This window comes from Herpailurus yagouaroundi, unplaced genomic scaffold, assembly GCF_014898765.1.
Source record: "Herpailurus yagouaroundi ecotype Mexico unplaced genomic scaffold, PumYag 28, whole genome shotgun sequence".
Lineage (NCBI taxonomy): Eukaryota > Metazoa > Chordata > Mammalia > Carnivora > Felidae > Herpailurus > Herpailurus yagouaroundi.
Window position 1 is genome coordinate 110,537,083 of NW_024412376.1, and position 22,915 is coordinate 110,559,997.

Consider the following 22,915-nt stretch of genomic DNA (forward strand, 5'->3'; position numbering starts at 1 on the left):
AAACGGTTTCTCCAAATGGTCTCACCCGATTTTTTAACCTCTTAAATCTATAGGGACTCGTTTTGAGTAAACCAGTCTTCTACATGTGCAGGAAGTCCCCAACACATCCTCCTAAAAATCTCTATGATGTATTCCAATATCATAATCTGAGATCTCTAATTTGCAATCACTGAAGAAGATAACAACATTTAACACTCATTTTACAGCATCGACGAAATGTCAAACCAAAGTACATACGTAATTCATTTGAGATAATACATCAAGTTAAATGTGAACCTAAAAACACAATATTAGGACAGTCACCTGACCCCATTTCCTTTTCTGAGCACAACCTCCTTCTCAAGGATGAAAACTCCCAATTGCCGGATAATTTACCTTTTGTCAGATGATGGAAGGCTCTTAGGAGGCTCTATCCTGATTGCTGGGTCCCATTCCCCAGGTGGAAGAACAATGACTTCATCGAGGAACTCGTCGATACCAGCAATCAGGTCCTGCCTGTCTTTAGCTTTATAAGCAATGTCATGGAACACCTAAAGAATAATAAGAGATATGCTGATCCAACAAGAGAACTCTCTACATGCCTCACAGCATGTTGAGCCTCAGAAAGGCAATCTATAATCCACTTTAACATTTATTTCATATATGTTTAATATAATCATATTCTCATATTTCCTATCAGCTTGTCCCAAACTATTTTGGCATTCTGATTTTGAACCCAGAGAATATAAGTGGAGGCATGAGAAAACAGCTGTGTTTCTTTTATATGTCTTTTTAATCAATACTGTAAAACAACACTGTCTTTCATCTCCCACTGGTATGTACCATTGCTGATAGAGTTGCTGTGGAAGCCAGATGAAAATGGTTTGGAGAAATATACAAAAGAATCATTCTCTGAAATAAAAATGACTGGGACAAACCATTGCTGGTAATTCAAAAAGGAAAAGTTCAAGCTGAGGATTAAGATCGGGTTAAGTCCCAAACACTGCAGCTCTCGAACACAAATAATGTTAGCTATTAAAAAAAGAAAAATCTAAGTTATGCTGGTAACACATAAAGCAAAGGGCTTTAAGCAGGTGATCATCTGTCTAACCTTTTAGCAAGGCAATAACTAAACCAGCCAAGGCAGCAGATGCTTCATGTCTTTTATACAGATATCCAAGAAGGAGCTCCAGAATTTACATAATCCTCTTTGCTAATCATTCCATTCTTCTAACCTAGGTGACCATTTGAAAGTCCTTTATGCATAAGCCTTTCATACCTCATCAGTCAAATTCTTTAGTCTCCAGGACAGAAGATGGCTCCTGTTCAACATCCTTACCTGTTCTTAAAGATTGCTAGTAAATCTCTTCTCCTCAACAAGAATTTTTAAAAGCTATGAAACAAATTACATGTAATGGTCTGGGGGGGGGGGGTGGTGAGGTTGAGATTAGGGCATTACAAATGCCAGCATCTCATCTGTGGTGCTCTAGCCGCTAGAGAGGGTCACTTTTCCAGCCTCCCCTGCAGATAAGAATTGACAGTTTTGACCAATGAGATGAAAGAAAAAAGCTGTCTGAGAAACCTTTAGAATACCTGTTAGACTGATACGGCTAACATTCCCACCCTCCGTCTCCCAATACTCCCCGCTCCACGCCCCTTCTGTATTCAACCTCCCCCTCCTCCAAACTTGAATACAGAAGAGATGGCTGGACCTGACTGCAGTGGCCCTCTCAAGCCCACAAAGCCAGAACCTTGGCTCTTGATTGATCATGAAACAGTTAAGTTAAACCGACTCTAGCAACTGCCTACCTCCAAATAAGCCCCAAATAATTTAAGCCACTATAAATCAGATTTTTCTGTCATTTAGAGCCTAAGGCAGTTCTAATTACTGCATCTTAGGAGGAAGGATTCTTTTTTAAAGAAAATGTAAACACATGAAAATAAATAAAAGAGCCCCCTGAGATGCTTAGTTGCCTCAAGGGGGAAAAGCCAGCATAGCTATACATCAAAAATGCTCTCAGTCCCACATTAAGTAACCATCTGAGTAATCACCAAATAAAGCTTCCATAACTAAATGCCCTATTCTTCACTTAACACATGGAAGAGCTAACAAATTAAGTAATAAAGCAAAAGTGAAACATTTGGGAAAATAGTAAGCTAGAAAGACACAGAAGGAAAATCAGTGATCCCATATCCTAATTGTAGTTCTCCTACTATGAGACTAGTTTAGGGTTTCATCATATCTAAAATGTGTGAACAACATTCAAGCTGTTATGAGAGTAAGGTTATAATTCCAAAGCACTAGAAACTCTGCAGTAACAGTTGCTAATGCATTTTAGTAAGTGTGTAATTCCTTCCCACAAGATAAGAAGACCATAAAAACAGGTACTTTCTGATACGTAAGGAAAAAATGCATGATCCATTTTATTACGCATTACTTTATAGAACCCATTATTTCTGAAACAATATGGTATAAGGACACTTGAACTCCCAGGGTGAATATATTAAACATTTTCAGAGGTAAAGTTTAAGTTAATACAGTGATTTGAACTTTTTAAAGAATATTTAACATATATCTCTTTTAAGAATTGCAAATACTTAGAAAAAGAAAGGAAATTATGTTTTATTCCAACATAAAATTTATTTTTTGAAAACTGTGTCGAGACCAGCACATCTGCCATGAATGACTGTACCTTATGCCATAAAGAGGACTGGTGACCACATACTCTGACTTGAGTAAATTGTGATAGCCAATTCATAGCATGAAAACTATACAAGCGGGACATTCACAAATCACCATGTTCCAGATCCCCTACCTCGTCAGACATCAGGGTGGCAATGGCTCTGCCGATCTCATGGTAGGACTTGGCTTTCCCCTTAGGACCTAAGAGAATGAACAAGAACCTAATGGAAGAGGAAAGAAGCAAAGGCTATAAAACACATTTCATCAAAGTCAATGTACATAACACTGAGACACGTTTCTCCTATTTGTAAAAAGCTGAGGTCTAGAATTCATCTTTAAGACAAAGGTAATATTCATGGTAATATGAAAGATACTCTTTCACACTATCATGAAATACAAATTGTTGTTTCTTTGGCGGCAAAGAAGAATTTAACATGGAAACCCTGAGAAGTTTATTTACTGAATAGGAAAACTTCACTTTAGGAGTCATTCAATCTTTCTTTCCTAAACTTTCTTCTATCTCCATTTCTACTGACTTTGAGAATCTGTGGAGAAAACCCATTAAGCACAATAACTAGAAAGACTTAGTACATCTTCAGATTTCTCTGACTTTTCCTTACTCAATATGAACAGTGACAAATGATCCTCTCCATACTTTTAAGAAATATTTCTGCTCAGAAGTGACTGGAAGTCAGCAAAAACCAAGTCCTCTAGAAGTAAGCCACATGCTGACAGCCAAAGTAAAGAAAGAAAACTATGAGAGAAACTCGAAATAAAGCATCTTTCATGGACAGTTAAAATTCTTTTGTGAGTGTCCTCATTTTCCTTCCCAAACTTGTTTTCTTGATAATGTACATGCACTGCTCCACAGTAAGTAGGTCCTGGAATTTGCAGTAATGAGCTTATCCCCACTTAGGTTCATGTCTCAACTAGGGAGGAAGAAACCCAGTAAGTAAGTGAATAAGAAAAAATATATAAAAGGCAACACTGGATACATCTCCGCCTTGCTTATAATCGTGTCTTACCTAACATGGAGACAATAAGGGCAATAAAAATAATCACATCACATGTGCTCAGCTTTTTAAAGTTTGCAAAACATTTCATATTCATCACCTCATTTAAACGCCACATACCCTTTTGCAATAAGGAGAGGTATCCTATTGCCGCTTAATGGTGAGGATACTGAGGCTCAAGGAGGTCAGTGGATGAGCCAAAGACGTGCCTAGTAAATGAGAGACAGTAGATAGGCCTTCTCACCTCCTGTTATTTTCAACACACAATGTGCCTAACATTACCTGCCCAACCTATACATGGGGTTACAATTCAACAGAGAAAAGCTAACCCACAATGACTCCCGCGGCTCGTCCTGGGGAAAGATGTTGCGGATACTTAGCTGGGGACAAGAAATCTTAGGTAAAAATTTATGGGACCAGGGATGGGATGGGATTTGCTTAATAAAATTTTATTTTATACTTATTTATCTATATACCTCACTTTAAATAAAAATGGGCCGAGAGCAAGTACTCTTCAAAGTGTTAGGGTCTGTCCCAAAAAGCCCTTGAATAAATTTTTTTTTCATTATAAAATTCAGTCCAAAGGGGAAAGGAAAAAAAAAAAAAAAAGAAATCAAGAATGTAAGAAGGTATCTGAAAGTTTGAACACTCAGACTTCATATCAAAAGAGCTATAAAACCATTCAATACTTATTTGCTTAGAAACCAGTTCTGGCATGAGGCGGCACACTCGCTTTCAAGTATTATCACGGTGGATGAAAAAGCAAAAGCAATCAGCAGGAATGAAAGTCTGTTCAAGTACGAAGGAAGTGATTATTAAAATTGGATTTAGTTATTCTAATATAGAAGTTCAGTTGATACTAGAACTTCTCTTCCTTTGAAGTTGGACCTAAATTATACACCCCTACATACAGTATTATGAAATGCTTCTTAATGACAGTAAAATGTACGATACTAAAGGGAATGATCACTGATTTGAGTGCAACATATGCAAAAAATATTTAACCACCTAAGCAAAACAGAAATCCCATTTAGGAACACCTACAATACTGGTCACATTGCCCAGTCCTATTAGCCAGTCTAGCAACGGCCAGCTGTCAGGCAAGACAATAAGAACATAGTTTTGGGCAAAGGGGGAGAATGCAGTGCGGAAAGAGAGACTATCGACTACCTGGATCCTTTACTTATTCACACATTTTTAAATAATGGTTTCCTTTACTTGCCATTTTTTGTTATTTTAATGTGTCTAAATATTAGTTTTTCAGTAAGACATAATACCTAAGATCTTTCTGGACCCACTCTGCACCTCTTCCTACCTTGCCGTAGCATCGCCATCATGATTATAATTTACAAACACACATTATGGAAATACACACTTACCAACTGACACATGAACTATCAGGCTGACTATATGGCAACAAAGACAAAACACTACCTTGCTAGAAAGCGAGACAAATACTCTCATTTATTAGTAGTCCTCAAATATAAACTTTGGCAGATGAGATAGGTAACCATCCCAAGAGCCAAAGTAATGGAGCCTCTAACTCAAGCCCTCTGGGATGAGGGAATATATTTTCTGTAAATATTTCCTCTAGTCTCTGCTAAATAATACCGAATAATGAATGGAAGTAGCAGCCCAATAGTGACTATAACATGCATTAGAGCAATAAACCCAATATATGAGAATTATACTGTTTCACTAACTTAGATATAAAGGTATGATTTCTCTTTCTGTGGTAATGTATTTTTTATTAAAAAATGCATATATAGGGGCGCCTGGGTGGCGCAGTCGGTTAAGCGTCCGACTTCAGCCAGGTCACGATCTCACGGTCTGTGAGTTCGAGCCCCGCGTCAGGCTCTGGGCTGATGGCTCGGAGCCTGGAGCCTGTTTCCGATTCTGTGTCTCCCTCTCTCTCTGCCCCTCCCCCGTTCATGCTCTGTCTCTCTCTGTCCCAAAAATAAATAAACGTTGAAAAAAAAAATGCATATATATTACATATAATGTACAAATATTTATTAACACATATATATTGATTTGTTCTTTAGTGGAAAATCATTAAGTGCCCAATAGAAATAAAATGTTACATATCAGCTAAACTTTCCCATTACTCCAGTCAGGAACCATTCAGTAAATTCAACCTCTCAAAATGATACAGAGAAGAAATCTGGCCATCTACAAGTAGCAGGAAACATCACCTCAGGTCAAGAATTTCATCTGTAGGGACGGAAACCCTGAAGAAGCCCCTGATTTTGGACTGCATTACTGAAAAGGAGATGAGAAAACTAGGATTACAGAAGAACTCATCAAGTTGAAGTTCCCTCTGCCTGAAACATGTTCTTTCCCCTTGAACCCCTTGAAGAAGCAAAAGCTGTTACAACTTTTATGACACAAGTACATCTTGCCAAACTCAGCTTTTATAATGTACTGAAAACTCCTTTCATGACCCAAGCTGTTTTTTGTCAATGGACAGATGTTATTTTTAACCAGAAGCTTTTTTTCCTTATTAACAAATTAGAGTAAACACCACATTTGTGTGGCTCGAAGGGCACAGCCCATGTTGACAGCTGAGGAAAAGAAATTAATTTATGCTACTGAGTTCTTTTTATTCACTCATAACTAGAAATAAAGTCATAGTTAGAATCTACTAGTGCTAGCTGTCTCAAGAATCTTCATGAGGCCCTTCTACTCTTGTGAGCTTTTTCACATACCTAATTATGCCTGGGGAGGATGCCTCTAGCATTCTCCATAACAAAAATAAGTACCAGATGATCTCTGTCCGGAACCAATGGACTGTACTCATATTCACAAAATAATTATAGGCAGAAACAGAGCACAATATCAGAAGAAGAGCCAGCCTTCCTAAACCACTCAATCTTTGCAGAAAGGATGTGCACCTCCCCCCCGTCCTTCCTGATATATCACAGCTATTTCTAGAATAAACTCAGCATGTACCAATCCTTTACTCCCTGCTCTCAAAACAGCAGTGAATCAAATAAGCCATTATTCATATTTAGCAGTTTTGGAAATTATGGCTGAACTGTAGCGTCCACAATAGATGCATGAAGACCATAAACCCACCACAACCAACCACATTACATACGATAAATAGCAGCTAGCAACTAGAGTGCTGGGCAAGACAGAATTGAACTAGCTAGACCATTGTCCCAATCCCTCTAATGAGATTTTCTATCGTTTTGATAATTAAGCACAAACTGCTCTTTAAGGCAAATCATCATGTATCACATAAAATATATACTAACTTACAGTGATATGAAAAGGGTAAACATTCTAAATTTTTAGAGGACTAGAACTTATGGAATAACTACTTGTCTTAAATGTGAAAATCAAGATCAGAAAAGAACAAACTGATCAGGGGTTTTGATTTCTCTTCATGGGAAAACCCTAAAGTATTTTGTTCTAATCCATTCTAAATAGCTCCTTAGATTCTCCCTAAAAGCCCGGCTTCAGAGTCAGAAATCTGCAGTTCTATTTCTAGCACTGATTGTGAATCTTCCCTTTGCCTCCATCTCTCAACTGTCAAGTGGGAATAACAATAGTTATTATCCCCTACATAGCTCATAAATAGGAGTGAGCAGCAGCCTGTACGGACAGATATAAGATGACACCAAGCAAAGTGTATGCAAGATGCTAGGAAAATCATAAGCACATCCTACGAAGTCGCGAAGAGTAAAAGAATGGTTCGTTTGCTTTCACATGGATGGCAAGAAGGACTCCTAAGCAGAGAACATCCACTAAGTTGGCTGTAGCCCTGGTGCAAGCAGAAAGCTAAAGCAGAAAGCTAAGCTGATAGGAGGGTATTGAATCTTGTGGGCACTACAGTCACAGAGCTGTGAGACCCACACTTCCTAAAAGATGCATGGCACTAATACCACTTATCATAAATAGCAATAATAGCAATAATAAACATAAGAGCATAACATTCTAAAGGAAAAATGACCATTACAAAATGTACACCACAACAGACATTTCGGGTCTCCCTGCAGTACAACAGGCAGCATATTAAAGCACAAGGCTGAGTACGGGGCAGTTCTTCACAACCGACTACCACATTCCTTGTGGGATTTCCTTGATTGGATTTCACAGGATGCAGCCATTGTAAATGGCCCCACATTACTCATACACAAAAAGGCTAATGAGACTCCCTACGCACTGATTATAGCAGGCACCAGTTCAGAGGACAGCAAATGGATAAAAATATTTCCTGGAAAAATGTTAACATGCTTGGATATATTGTTCAGACTATTGCCCTGAAATAGTTTTATGACATTATTGAATTACACTCCCTTGAATTGCCGGGCTCCCTTTGTTAATTCAAATGATGCTGTATTTCACCTCTAGACTAGTACCACTCTCCTGTACAGAAGAAAAGAATATGCCAGACAGGAGCAGATGATAAGAGGGATACACAGATAGTCACGATTTGCTACTCAATGAACTTGTATTATTGTTAAATAAAAAACCCTCTACAATATTTTTTACTTGTAGCCTCCAAAGAAGAAAAGTAAGAAAAATGAAAATGCAAGAGCAATTTAACACTTCTTGGCATGTTTTTTTTCTTTCAAGCCCCAGTAAAAATCATTCCACAGAGACATAAACAAAACCATAGGAGCACAAGAGCTGGACGTCAGCCCTGATCTGAGTCAGCTAGCTGTTCGCCAGGTGATTGCTCAGATAGAACTGCAAGGCTCTGCTGGAATGTTTTCAAGTGAACAACTAAGTTACAGAAAACACAAATCATGATAATCCCATCAACTGAATAAGCTACAATCTTCTCCTTCCCTCTGCCATTTGTCCAATGACTGCCTACTAATGACCAGTATTATTCCGGTCTATAGTGTCTAAGAAATATATAAATAGGGAGAAAATACCCGTATGAAAGAAAAACTAGCCTGTAATCTATGAATGGGGAGGCCATAAGGAAATGTTCTGATTTTCCTCCTAACTTGGCTCAAAGCAAACTGGAGCCCCTTGTCTCTGTCAGTTTATCATGCCAAGACCATCTGAGATCACTGAGGATTCACAACCCTTCCTGCACACCTGAGGAAACCTAAAAAGAGAAAAGTCGCCTGTCCTTGCCCTGTACCCACAAAAAGCACCCCCCACAAAGTTCCTATTCATATGGTGGTTTTATGGTGTCAAGTCAAAGATTACAAGCTTCTCTTTAAACTCTTCTTCAGCACAAGTTTAAGTGAAGCATTAACTTCTATTCACCTACTGCACTCCGAAAATCAGCCTTCTAACTCTCGAGCTCAGCAGCAAGGCAGATAAACTGGATGACTTCTGAGGTGCTGCGTGGTGTAGTGAGTACATGATCATAATTAACTGTAATATGCTTCCTTTTAGGATAAGAATGTATATAACACATAACAATAAAGTGTGCAAATTTAAGTGTGCAGCTTAATGATTTTTATATATTCATGTGTATATATACACATATATACTTACATGTATGTATATATGTATGTACCTATTGTCAATTTTCTGATAAAACATAGAGCAAATGAGAGCAACTCTGACCTCTGAATCACTGACCATCTGTATGACCCTGGACAAGTTACTTAAACTCTCAGACTCAGTTTCTTTATCTGTAAAATACACATACCCATAGTTTACAATTTAAACATATTATGAGAATTAAATGACTAATCCATAAGAATAAACTAGTACATGGCCCAGTTGGTTATTATAATTGTTATTATTACTACTATACAAGTGCCAAGTAATTTGATAGCATGAAAGATGAGCTAAGTCATCATTTCAGATTAAACCTCTCCAATATGCCTGCTCTGGATGTATCCTCATTCCACTGATTATCTAGCCATGATTTCCCTATAAGCACATTGTGGACCTCAGCAGGTCAGGGAGTAGCTTACCTTGTGGGCACAGGGACCTCAGTCAGGGCACCCAGCATGACCGCCTGCTGGAGCCGAACAAAGGCAATGAAAGGAGTATCCAAGAAGTCAACCTCCCCAACAAGCACGTTGGAGGCTTCTGCATCACGTGGAAGTTTTTTCATGAACTTATTCTTCAGCTGCATGGGAAGAGCCAAGAAAACACAACTTATTTCCAGAAAAGGGAACAAGAAGAGCCCCTCCATATATCACTCAAGGAAATTCCACACAACAGGCTCTAGCTAGCCATTTTTCTATTGTGTTTAACCATTCTATTATAATAAACATTACTCTGGACTTTGAATTCAAAAATAGTGAGGGTATAATCACATGGCTTACGTATAAAACAATGTTTACATATTAAAAAATCATTTATCTATGCACTCACTCAATAAACATATGTTCAGAGTCTACTATGAGGTCGGCATTGATCTACACTCTAGGGATACAGGATGGATCAATGAATTACATGCCTTCCTTGGGTCATGGGTCACATTTCAGCAGGAGAGAAACAAAATATGATTTACAGTAGTGATAAATGCTAAGAAGGAAAAATATAATAGCTAAGAGGGTACTATTTTAGGTCCTACTTGGTCAGAGGAAGCCTCTGAAGAAGCACATTTTACATTGGAGTGAGGCGACAAGCCATGCCAGGATCTGCCTAAAGAAAATTCTAGGCAAAGAGAACAGCAAGTGCTAAGGCTCTGAGATAGAAAAGAGCTTGGCAGAGAGGTTTAGTAAGAAGGTGAATGTGGTAGGAGCTAAAGCAGCAAAGGAGAGAAAATAGCAGCAAATGAAGTTGCACAGGTAAGGGGGAGAGCCAGGTGGTAAGGGCCTTGAAGGCCACAATTAAGAGTTTGGAATGCTTTAGGTAGGATTTGCCTGCTAAAAATCCAAATGAAAAGGGGAGTAGAAAGACATACATTTAGAAGATACTACCATGTAAAAAGAGTTTAAGACCATGAGACAGGATGACACAACCTTGAATGGGAGTACAGATAAAGAAGAGGGATAAGATCTAAACCCTGGGCCATTTTATCTTTCATAGAAATGGGAGGAGACATAGGCAGAGGACACTGACAAAGAGCAGCCAGTGAGGTTGGAGGAAAACCAGGACTTCATCAACAATCAGGTGAACAAAGGGCTCAATGAAGAAAGCTTATCAGCTGAGGCAAAGGCTGCTGAAAGTTCAAATAAGATGAGAACCAGGAATGGACCAATGAGTTTGTCAAGAAGAAGGTGCTGGGTGATCTTGACAAGAGCAGCTACGGTGGGGAGTGGTGCCCAGTGAAGAATGAGAAGTGAAGAAGTGGAGACAAGGGAGTAGAGAGATTTTGAGAAATGTTGCTACCAAGAAAAGGCAAGAAATAGGAAGACAGGTAAAGGAAAACATAAAACAGAATTTCTTTTAAATGGCACGTGTGCTAACACTTTGGAATGTTAATGAGACAGATTATTTCTGCAGGAGACAAAGAGGACAACCGCAAAAAGAGCTCAGGGAATCCTGAACTATGGAGAAGAGAACTGAGAAGTGAGATGATGAGGAAGAGGGAGAAAGGGATGTGGGAATTTGAGGAGAGGGGTAAAGGCTTAAAGTAGTTTTCTTGGGAGGCTTATCTTGTAGGTGTTATTCGTCCCTTTCCCTGCCCTCCCCAACTCCCACTTAGAGTAGGCCTGATGGAGCACTCTTCAGTGAGTGGGAAATACCTCCCACAGGTCAAGGAAAACATTTCAACAATCGTGGAAGAATGAGATGTGAATTTTGCAGGACCGTATGAAAGACAACAGACTTCTGATATATACTTATCATCAACATAAACGTCCCTCCTCTTAGGTCAAAAGTTACTAGTATAAAAAGAACTCAGTACTTTTTGCCATGGATTAAAGTGAAAGGCATGCCTCCAATTTTCCCCATTCATAAAAAAGTTATAGTAACAATTTCCATTTACAGAGTTCTTTTTTTTTTTCCCAAGTAAGCTCTAGACCCAATGTGGGACTTGAACTCATGACCCTGAGATCAAGAGTCACATGGTCTACTGACTGAGCCAGCCAGATACCCCTATTTACAAAATTCTTAATTGGGTAAAATATGTGACATGAGAAGTGATCCCTACAACTCCATCACTCTCGTTAGTATTTTTATAAAACTGTTTTTTTAGTTTGGCACTTCGTATAAGAAGAAAGCTGTGAGGCAAAAGCAAGGACATCAAAGCTAATAATTTTATGGAAACAAACAAACAAAGCAAAGCCAGAGGGAGGGGCAGAGAGAGAGGGAGACACAGAATCTGAAGCAGGCTCCAGGCTCTGAGCTGTCAGCACAGAGCCCAACGCGGGGCTCGAACTCACAGACTGTGAGATCATGACCCGAGCTGAAGTCAGACACTTAACCGACTAAGCCACCCAGGCGCCCCAAGATATATATATTTTTAGATATTAGGAACATGACTGCCTCTAAGTAGTAAGGGAGTTTTCCAAAGTTTATACCATTAATCTTCCAAGAAATGTTAACATTTTTTTAATGTTTATTTATTTACTTTAAGAGAGACAGAATGTGAGCAGGGGAGGAGCAGAGAGACAGAATCCCTAGCCATCTCCACACTGTCAGTGCAGAGCCCGATGCAGGGCTCAAACTCATGAACTATGCGATCATGACCTGGGCCAAGATCAATAGTGGGCTGCTTAACCAACTGAGCCACCTAGGCACCGCTGCTAATATATATATTTTTTAAATCTTTTAGATTTTTTTTTGGTATTTTTATTTATTTATTTTTAAATTTACATCCAAGTTAGTTAGCATATAGTGCAGCAATGATTTTAGGAGTAGATTCCTTAATGCCCCTTACCCATTTAGCTCATCCCGTCCCCAATCCCTCCAGTACCTTGTGTTTGTTCTCTGTATTTAAGAATCTCTTATGTTTTGTCCCCCTCCCTGTTTTTGTATTACTTTTGTTTCCCTTCCCTTATGTTCATCTGTTTTATATCTTAAAGTCCTCACATGAGTGACGTCATATGATATTTGTCTTTCTCTGACTAATTTCACTTAGCATAATACCCTCTAGTTCCATCCACGTAGTTGCAAATGGAAAGATTTCATTCTTTTTGATTGCCGAGTAATACCCCATCATAAATATATATACCATATCTTCTTTATCCATTCACCCATTGATGGGCATTTGGGGTCTTTCCATACTTTGGCTATTATTGTAAATCTCTTAGATTCTATAAATATTAAAAGAGCAGCCATGGGAAGGGTCTAAAAACATCAAGTTGCCAAAACTGTTATTCTCACCTAAGAAAGTTGCAGTAATGAATTGTTCTCTATAACACAGAGTAGAGTATAGGGTATGGCTAAGTGGCACAAATGCAAAACAAAATATCGCTGCTCGAATAATCTTCCTCGGATTTTCCCCAGAGAGTTCCCATTATCAACAGTGGACACAAAAATCTATAATAATCTGATTTTATTTCCCATTGTCATCAGCAGATTCGTTGTTCTATCTAGTTAGGCAGGTAATCTGATCATAATCCCATTCTATTTTATGTAGTTAGACTCTCACACTCATTATAAAATAACTTTCCTTTCCACATTTCTACCTTTTCTAAACATTCTTCAGAGCTCAGCATGAGCCACTAAACCATCTCAGCCCACTTTCTTGGGAATTCTTGAAACACTCATTTCTGAATCAAACTTTTGTTAAAGTTTAAATCTTCTCCCCAAGTTTCTTGAGGATTATAACAGTTTATCCGCCATTACATTGGACACCTACCTCGCATATAATTCAGCTGTAATAAATATTATGAGTGGAAAGAATAACTCTGTAGTACTAAAATCAGACCAAAACCCATCAAATGCCCAGGAAAGTTAGAGAGCTTCTACAGACTTACTCTAGAATCTACTATGTCTGGATCTGTCACTAATCAACTAACTGACTCACAACACATGCAGAATATCCCACAGTTAATTATATACCTCTAAAAAATGTCTTACTGGGCACCTGGGTGGCTCAATTGGTTAAGCGTCCAACTTTGGCTCAGGTTATGATCTCGCAGTTTGTGAGTTCAAGCCCCACGTCAGGCTCTGTGCTGACAGCTTGCTCAGAGTGTGGAGTCTGCTCCAGATTCTGTCTCCCTTTCTCTCTGCCCCTCCCCCACTCACACTGTCTCTCTCTCAAAAATAAACATTAAAAAAAATAATTAAAAAAATAAAATAAAATAAAAAATGTCTTACTAGTACTATGTTACATTTACTAAGATTGTCATGCCCATATTAGGAAATTAGTATATTTTTAAGGCCAAAGGAAATATACCATATTCTATATGCTCTAAAGAGAAGTAGTTGCAAAGCCATGTTCCTTTAGATCAGCACACCTCAAACTTCGTTTATGAAACACTAGTGTTCTCAGAGAAACTAACAGCTAATCTAAAATAAACAGGGGTGCCTGGATGGCTTAGTCAGTTAAGCGTCCAACTTTGGCTCAGTTCATGATCTCGCAGTTCATGAGTTCAAGCCCATGTCAGGCTCTGTGCTGACCACTCAGAGCCTACAGCCTGCTTCAGATTCTGTGTCTCCCTCTCTCTCTGCCCCTCCCCTGCTCACACTCTGTCTCTGTCTCTGTCTCTGTCTCTCTCAAAAATAAGTAGACATTAAAAAAAGTTTTTAAATTTTTTTTAATGTTTTTATTTATTTTTGAGACAGAGAGAGACAGAGCATGAGCGGGGGAGGGGCAGAGAGAGAGGGAGGCACAGAATCCAAAGCAGGCTCCAGGTTCTGAGCTGTCAGCACAGAGCCGGACACGAGGCTCAAACTCACAGACTATGAGATTATGACCTGAGCTGAAGTTGGACGCTTAACCGACTGAGGCACCCAGGCACACCCCCCCAAAAAAATTTTTTTAATAAATAAAACAAACATGGATGGTGCCTAGGGTACCCCAGAACTCAGCCCCCAAGTGCCTCTTTCCTATCTACCCATACTCCCTGGGCACAGCTCATCAAATCTCATGCCTTTAAATACCATCTATATGTTGATGACTCACACACTTGTATCTTCAGCCAGGACCTCTTCCCTGAACTCCAGACCTGTAACATCCCCACTTGAAATAGGTATTTTAACTTCACCTATCCAAAAACTGCACCCACCCTACCGGCCTCCCAACAGTCTCCTCAAACTGGTTCTTCCTACAATCTTCCTCATCTGGCTAATGGTAACCATTCTTCCATTGCTCAAGCCAAAATCTTGTAGTCATCTTAAATACTTAGATACTTAGATACCTTCCTTTCACACCCCATACCCAATCTATCAGGAAATCCTATTGGAGCCACATGCAAAGTATATCCAGAATCTGACCATTTCTCACTGCCTTCACTGCCACTACTCTTGTCCACGATCATCTGCTATGATTATCTCTCTCCTGGATAATGGCATTGGCATCCTAGCTGGATTATCTGCTTCTGCAAGTTGCACCCAATCTATTCACCAAAGTAGCCAGAGTAGTCAAATCAGGAGTCAGATCATGTCATTCCTCTTCTCAAAGCCCATTTCACTAAGAGGGAAGGCAACGCTGTCAGGACAAGACACAACCCCAGCATTATCTGGTTCCTATCAACAAGCTGACCTTATTTCCTCCTGCTCTCTCCCAGTCTTCTCCATGCCCACCACTCAAGACTCCATGCCCTCCCTCAAAATGCCAGCACATTCTAACCTCAGGGCCTTTACACCTGCTGTTGTTTCTGAATGTAGTGTCTGCATGGTTCTCTCCCTCACTTCCTTTGGATCTTTATTTAAAAGTCACCTTTTCATCAATGAGTCTTTCCTTGGCCACGTTAATTAACATTTCAACCTCCTTCCCCTCACAAACTCTTCTTACTACTCTTCCCTGCTTTATTTTTTTCTCTCTGTACTTATTACAAACATATTATGTTTTGTTTATCATCTTTATTATCTGCCTCCCCACTAGAATGTAAGTTACATGAAGGTAGAAATATCCATCCTTTTTTTTTCCAGTGTTGTATCTCTAATGCTTGAAGAGTGTTGAGGAGAAAAGCTGAATAAATATCTCACCGCCTGAGATATTTGAATGAACAAATGGTGGTTATTATTTCTACTTTTCCCAATAGGCTTTTCAAACTCCCTATTAAGAGTTCTGAAAAACTGGAGGGCCTGGGTGGCTCAGTTGGTTGAGCGTCTGACTTTGGCCCAGGTCATGATCTCACCATTCTTGAGTTCTAGCCCCACTTTGGGCTCTGTGCTGACAGCTCAGAGCCTGAAGCCTGGTTCGGATTCTGTGTTTCCCTCTCTCTCTGCCCACCCCCCCCCTTTATGCTCTGTCTCTCTCTTGCTCTCTCTCTCAAAAATAAGTAAACATTTTTTAAAAATTAAAAAAAAAATGTTCTGGATAACCACTGCCTAGGCCATCCAAATTGACAAAAGACCTACGTATGGCAATCTTAGTGAACTCCCCTGATAACAGTGATTGGTCCAAAGGATGGAAGTGTGACTCAGCCAGGAACCACCCTTCTGGGAAATTAATATTTGAATGTACAAAAATCAACATTTTCCCCTTCACCTAAGGTTATTCCCTCTGTGTTGAAAGTGTCTGTCATAGGACTGTCTACACTAGGAGAGAATGAGGTTGGCACCCAAAAGAAACAGACAAAAGCAGGAAAGAAAAATGGATAAAAAGAGAGATTTCTGAGCCCCAAATCCCAGGCCCTGAGTTACTGCAACATCTCCATTCTGTGAATTCATCAAGAATTCATACTCATTACATAAGCTAGAAAATTCCATGTTGAGTTTAAATTAATTTGAGGTGATTTCTGTCTACTGAAGAGTCCAGACCCTTCACAAAAATGTATTCGTCAAGTAAATTTGCAGAATACCAAGTTAAATAAGGTTAAATGTTTCTATAATACAGACACTCTCAGAGCCTTGAATATGCCTCTATGCCTAGGAATGCTTTATCTCTCACTAGGAGATAAATAAGGTATGTTATGATATGAAGACATTTAAAACTGCTAATTTGGACAAATTTTCTCACCTCCCATTTAAATCCATTCTCAACTCCATGTAATTCTCTTCAAACTTTATGGATGCCTATAATGTTCAAGGCCTGGCAGTGGTCACTGCAGAGGACAGACAGACCCTACTCTAAGAAAAAAACTGTAAACATTAAACAAAAAGGTGAAGAATAATCAGGAAATAAAAGCGCAATAACAGATCATTAAGACAAGAACAGAATCTAGGGCTTTTAAATCAAGTTGAAAATCACCCAATAAACTCATCTGGATTGAATTCCAAAGATAAAGTTTGACATTCCTTTCCTATAGATCACTAGTTGCTTCTCCAAGGGATACACAGCCCGGATGCTATGCAGGGTCAACTACAAGAACACACACGGTGAATACAAATTCCTTCAGCCAACTTTAATTTCAAAGAAATAGATCTCAAATGGCTGCCATGTGGAGCTACAAATGCAACCCCACCAACTCTGTGAATCCAGATGTGTGCATTTCAGGTTCCTTTTATACTAGCTTGTATTCTTTCTTCCAGAGTGAGATCTTGCCATAATTACTCAGAAGTGTACTCTTGCCTTCTGCCATAAATATTTATTCTTGTATTTTTTTTTAAGAGAGAGGGGGCTCAAGGGAGGAGGGGTAGAAGGTAAGGAGAGGGAGAGAGAGAGACACAGAGACAGAGAGACAGAGAGAGAGACAGAGAGAATGAATCCCAAGCAGGCTCCATCCTCAGCATGGAGCCCAACACAGGGCTTGATCCCAAGATCCTGGGATTGTCACCTGAGCTGAAATCAAGAGTAGGACACTCAACTAACTGAGCCACCCAGGAGCCCCTATTCTTATAATTTCCAAAATTTCCTTACTTTCTAATTAGTGTCCTAACAGCTCAGTGATCACAGTATTAGCGTACCAAGAAACTAGGTTACTTGGAATGATAGCTCTGTGAGATGACGGAAAAGTCACTCACACAAGCACTATGCGTCATATATAGGTAACTGAAAAGTCAATCTTCTGTACTCTACTCAGCCTAGATTCTCCTGCTGTCCTCTATGAAGGCAGTTTTTAGGTTTTGTATATAGGACGCATTACTAAGTAACTGCTAACCAACGTCAATTGATTGGGATGACCATTTGATTAACATTACGTCCTCCTAGCCTCCTTACTATCACCTTCAGATCTACAGCATCACCTGGTAAATAGGTCCAAGCTACCATATTATTCCTCAGTCATTAGGCAGGTATTTAAACCCTACCTCTTTTTGTCTGCCATTATTGGCACATGTGAAAACAAGTGCATCTGTTATAAAGAGTCATTTTTAACCAGGAGTACTTACAGTTTGTCATTTAAATCTGATTTATTAGAAGTGATCCTATGAGCTGTTCAATGTCCTTACCACAAGTGATGTTTTACAAATCATAGAAACTTGAGGATACTTTCTCATTATTTTTTCAAAGCTTACACTTACCCATTCCATACATTTTCCTTTCCTCTCAATGAGAAGAATTTTAATCTTCCAATTTGTATTTATTCTCAATTCACCCTGCTTAATGACTCATGTCCATATGCTAACATCTACCTGCTTTCCTGGGCAAAGAGCTTATTCCTGGCTTTCTTATTGGTGTTCTTTCCTGATTCCCCTCCCCTCCACTTCCATTCTCTCTGAAAATTGCTAGCTCTGATTCCTTCCCAAACAAACTCATCTTCTAAGCTCAAAATCATTCTAGATCACTATAGGACCATGTCCTTCCACCACAAAGGAATCTGTGTTAGTAGTTATTAGGATTACTATACCTATCTGTTTCTTTATGACAGTCCCAGTTTACCCCCACTGTCCTACTGTGATTGTTAATATTACCTTCTTTCATACTAAAAAGTGTCTTGTGCTAAGAAAAAAAATTATATGGTCACCCTATATTTTAATCTCACTGAGGTTGACTTTTGAGAAGTACCTAAGATATGGGACCTTTAAGATTTAAGGAACTCATAAGTAGGAGGGAAAGCCAAGGCCAAACGGCATCTCAGTAAATTATTTATGCTACTTGAGTTTAAATGTATTCATTTACTATGTACAAACAATATTAACTATTAGGGTAGAGGGAAAAAGTGCTCTCTCACTCACCAGAGTGAGATGATTCTGCCTCTGTCCACTCCCTTTCTCTACGTCTTGGGAAAAAATGGTCAATTTGATGGATTAGAGTTTGACAGATTCATTGGGACTTTTTTCTAATGGAAGGGGTTACAATGACTTGAAGACAAGAAGCAAGCTGATGGTTTTCTCCTATAGAAAGATAAATGAATGGATAAAAAAAATTAGAGAGAGAGAGAGAAGAGAGTGAGAGAGAGAGACTCACTCATCTTCATCCATGTGGCTGGTTAGGTAAGGAGACTCAGAATCTGTTTCATAGGCTCAACTACATTTCTCTATCATGAATCCCAGGATTTAGAGTCTGTGTGGGTGTTGTAGGCCTGGAGCTATGTATTTAGTGAACTAAAAATGTCCAACCTAAAAAATGTTTCTAAGAGACTTCACTTTCAGCTATGGTAAACTAGCTTGCATCACACCAACTCTTCCAGCAAGAAAAACTGATGAATTTTTGTAATCTGCTTAAAGGCATCAGAGAGTTACTATGCCATTAAAAATTTGAGGAACCCACGTCCCTGAAAAAGCGACACTGTGTAAAGATGAGGTTAAATTCAGCTCTGACTTTCTTCTAAAGGCATTTGATGATTCCTAACTAGCTGCAGAGCTTCAGAAATTGAGCAGAGCCTTCAGCAGTCTCAAAGTAATGGACAAGCATGCCAGTTGAGACCTCTAAAAGACAAGACCCAAGGCACAAAGGCAAACTAGTAATAGACTAATCCACATAAAGACTGAAATCCAACTTCCAATCAGCTCAATTCCAGACTGAATAGTAAGATGACCTGCTCCTCACCTAAATCCCAGCCCAAAGCGAAATAAATGAACTCTGTAGAAAGATAATATCATCCTGAGTGTCAAATTATCTCTACCAAGTATATATTATATCTGATATTCAATCAGAATTACTAGGAATACTAGTAGATAAGATCAAATGACTCGGACCCAAGAAAACAAAATGGAAATTAGAAACAAAAGAGAACTACACATTAAAATGATCAGACACAGACTTTGAAATAACTTAACAATATTTTTACAATATTGGTTACAAGATGGAAAATTTCACAAGAATCATGTTTAAAAACAAAGTAGATTTCTTAGATATTAAAACATACATCATTGACTTACTAAAATCAATATTACTCATAATATGAAAATATGACATATAAAAATTTGTAGAACATCATTAAATATGTGCATTGAGTAAAATTCATGGTCTTAAATGCAAATATTAAAAAGATCAAACGCTAAAGTTTGATGACCTAAATAACTCTCTCAGAATAAATAAAGACTGAATATTAAGGTGACCTGCTCCTCACCTAAATGAAATGAAACTCAAATAAAGTGAGTTTTGTGAGAAAGAAGTGACAAATGAGGTATAAAGAAGAAAATTAGAAAAATAAGAAAAGAAATCATTACACAGAAAACAAATATACTATGCTGGTCATGTTCTATTTCATAATCTGAATAACAATTATACATATGTATTCACAATGTGAAAAATCATCAAGTAGATTTATAATTTATATATGTCTGCATAAATAAATCACACACATACATTTTACTTTAATAAAATAATTATACTATGATGAGTTTCTTAATAAACTGTTATTTCATTGTAAATCTGGCTTATAAATTGTTCTCCCTTGACAGAAAATCCTTAAAGGAAATCAAACACAGTGAAAAACCTATATTCCACAACCTAAGTCATACTTTAAAGGCTTATGTAAAGATTGAAAGAGAGAAGAGGTGAAATACCTAGCAAGATATCAAAAAAAAAAGGTGGGGCTCACTCCTTCCCCAGTCTTTTTGGTTTCTCCAACATGGAAAGTAGCCTCCCTACTGCCTTCTCTCTTCCTATTGTGCATACTAGGGAGATTACCCGAATGTGTTATATCTGAGGTGATATATTCCTGCCTTTAACTTCCAATAGTATATAAATCATTAATTTCCACTGCTCAACATCAATATAATATAACCTAATCAAGTATATGGTCCTCAGGTTAAAATTAGGCTCCAACGGTGTTGGCACTAAGAAGCAGACCACTGTGAAAACGAATGGGATAATTTTAAAAACAGGTTTGATCTACCAAGAGCTACATATGTTATTTAGAGCAGACCTAGAGTCTCAAACTCTGGGAATCCTGGAACCTAATGGCTAGAAACCAGTGGAGTGCCTACAGTGAACTGAAGACTTTCCCTATCTCCCATCTTCCTTCCCACTTTTCAGCAGTACCTCTCATCCCACATACAAAGGAGAGCTGATTTGAAATAGTCAAATTCTAAATCAATTAGCCTATACCAGCTTTCCCCCCAGGTACTGGGAAAATAGTTATTCTCATTATAAGCTCTGTTTTGGCCTTCCTTTGTAGTCAGGGGTTCCCAGTATAAAGGCAGGCCTGCTCTTTAGTTCCAAGTACAAGGAGCTTGTTTTGCTTCTATCATCTTTAAAATACTAAGATGAGGCAGAAGGCTCTGCCTAGTTCACCAGGGTTGTGCTTTGGGGTTTGCAGCCAAAGCCTCAGCCAGTAATAAAGCGTTCCTTGGACTTTGTTTCTCTGTGTACACATTTCCCCTGATGATCTTCTCAAGAGAGTGTTGGGCTGAGGACAGGGTTGGGTGTTCCTGAACAGCATGGACAAACATCTCTTAAACACACCCCAACACTCCATCCCTAAATCTCATTTCTTTATTGTAAATTATATGGTTGCCCAATTAGGAAATGGCAGAAGGAGGAAAAAGAGAAGAATCACTGCTTCATAGCTTAACCAGGTATTGCTTTTTATTTCAAGACCACATAAGAAAAATAATCTTAAAACTTTTCCATTACATGAAGATATCATTTGCTCATCCCTTAAGCTAATTTGTGGGACTTTTTTGATGTAAAAGACAGAATTACTGGAATAATTACTACAAATATTTTTGTTTCATTTTTAATGGAAGCTCTGATTGCCCTTTAGGTTATCTTCAAGCTGTGACTTACAAGAATATTTCCAAAGGCTAAATTTAAAAACCATTGACTCAATGTCTAAGAGGTCTAAAAACAGATGATAGATAGATAGATAGATAGATAGATAGATAGATAGATGCTATTGATTGATAACCTACAGAATCCAAAATTTAGGTAATCACTGATAATGTTATTACTAATGATCATTTATGATGTGATCTGAGATTTCCAGAATGTATAAAATATGAAAGAGTGCAAACAAAGTCAGTAAAAAAGACAAGATGCCAAAAGGCTCTGTGGCTACATGCTTTTACTTTTTGAACACTCTTCTCCTTTGGTTTATTCCATTTTAAAAAAATACAAAATGAAAACAGTCCCCTGAGGGTGAAAATTTGATTTTCTAATTTTTCCTTCCAAATATAGACATCTTACCACCATTAATGCAAATGATTCTGCAAAGCAGCACATTTACAAACGGCTATTAAACTAAATATAACATTAAGTACAATCCATTAGTTCTGATTTTCTAAATAGGATGAAATTTCAAGTACTGACCTAGTTTAAAAATCAACTTGTCAAAATCTCTAGTCACATTTTCTTATGTCTTGCATCATTAAAAAATTATACTGTCAATATGTTTATAGCTATTTACAGTTTTTAAAACACTTTTTACATTTCCTACCTTACTGAATTCTTATAGCAAGCTTATGAGAAATATATTATTAAACCACTTTCCAGATGAAAGAAACTACAGTTCAAGAAGTTGAAGAAACTTCATGTAATACAGCCAAATGGTCAAGCCAAGACACGAATTCTAACTTTTAATGCTCTATTTCACTGCACTGTGAAACTCTTATATTTCTGATGAATATATTTTGCTACCTAGAAAGTTTAAAAGATAATTTCCCTGAAACCTCTAAACCTCTTATATAGCAAACTAATGTCAAGCACCTATAATAGTTTAGGCTCTGTACAGATAATCTGTAAAAATTTTCATTGAGCACATTTATAGAATTTAATACATAACCTAAAATGGGTCAGAGAGAGAGAGGAAATGCAGAAAACCCAAATAAAGAGAAAAGCACCTTTAAAAGTATTTAAAGTAAATCAAGAATCTGTAGGAGTTAGGTGATGTTTTTAAAAGTTATTTTTCCTTGGGGTGCTTGGGTGGCTCAGTAGGTTAAGCGTCTGACTCTTGATTTCAGCTCAGGTATGATCTTTTGGTTG

General features: G+C 38.2%; 1 protein-coding gene across 4 annotated transcripts in view; it reads right to left on the minus strand.

The window, feature by feature from the left end:
* Positions 1-22,915, minus strand: part of SLC4A4 (solute carrier family 4 member 4) — a 304,579-nt gene that overhangs the window by 105,497 nt on the left and 176,167 nt on the right. For all 4 annotated transcript variants that reach the window (XM_040481605.1, XM_040481622.1, XM_040481596.1 and 1 more), the window contains 3 exons: positions 9,570-9,727; positions 2,796-2,883; positions 376-530 (listed from right to left, as the gene is read on the minus strand). In XM_040481605.1, coding sequence (XP_040337539.1) covers positions 376-530; positions 2,796-2,883; positions 9,570-9,727 — 401 coding nt within the window. The remainder of the gene's footprint in view (positions 1-375; positions 531-2,795; positions 2,884-9,569; positions 9,728-22,915) is intronic.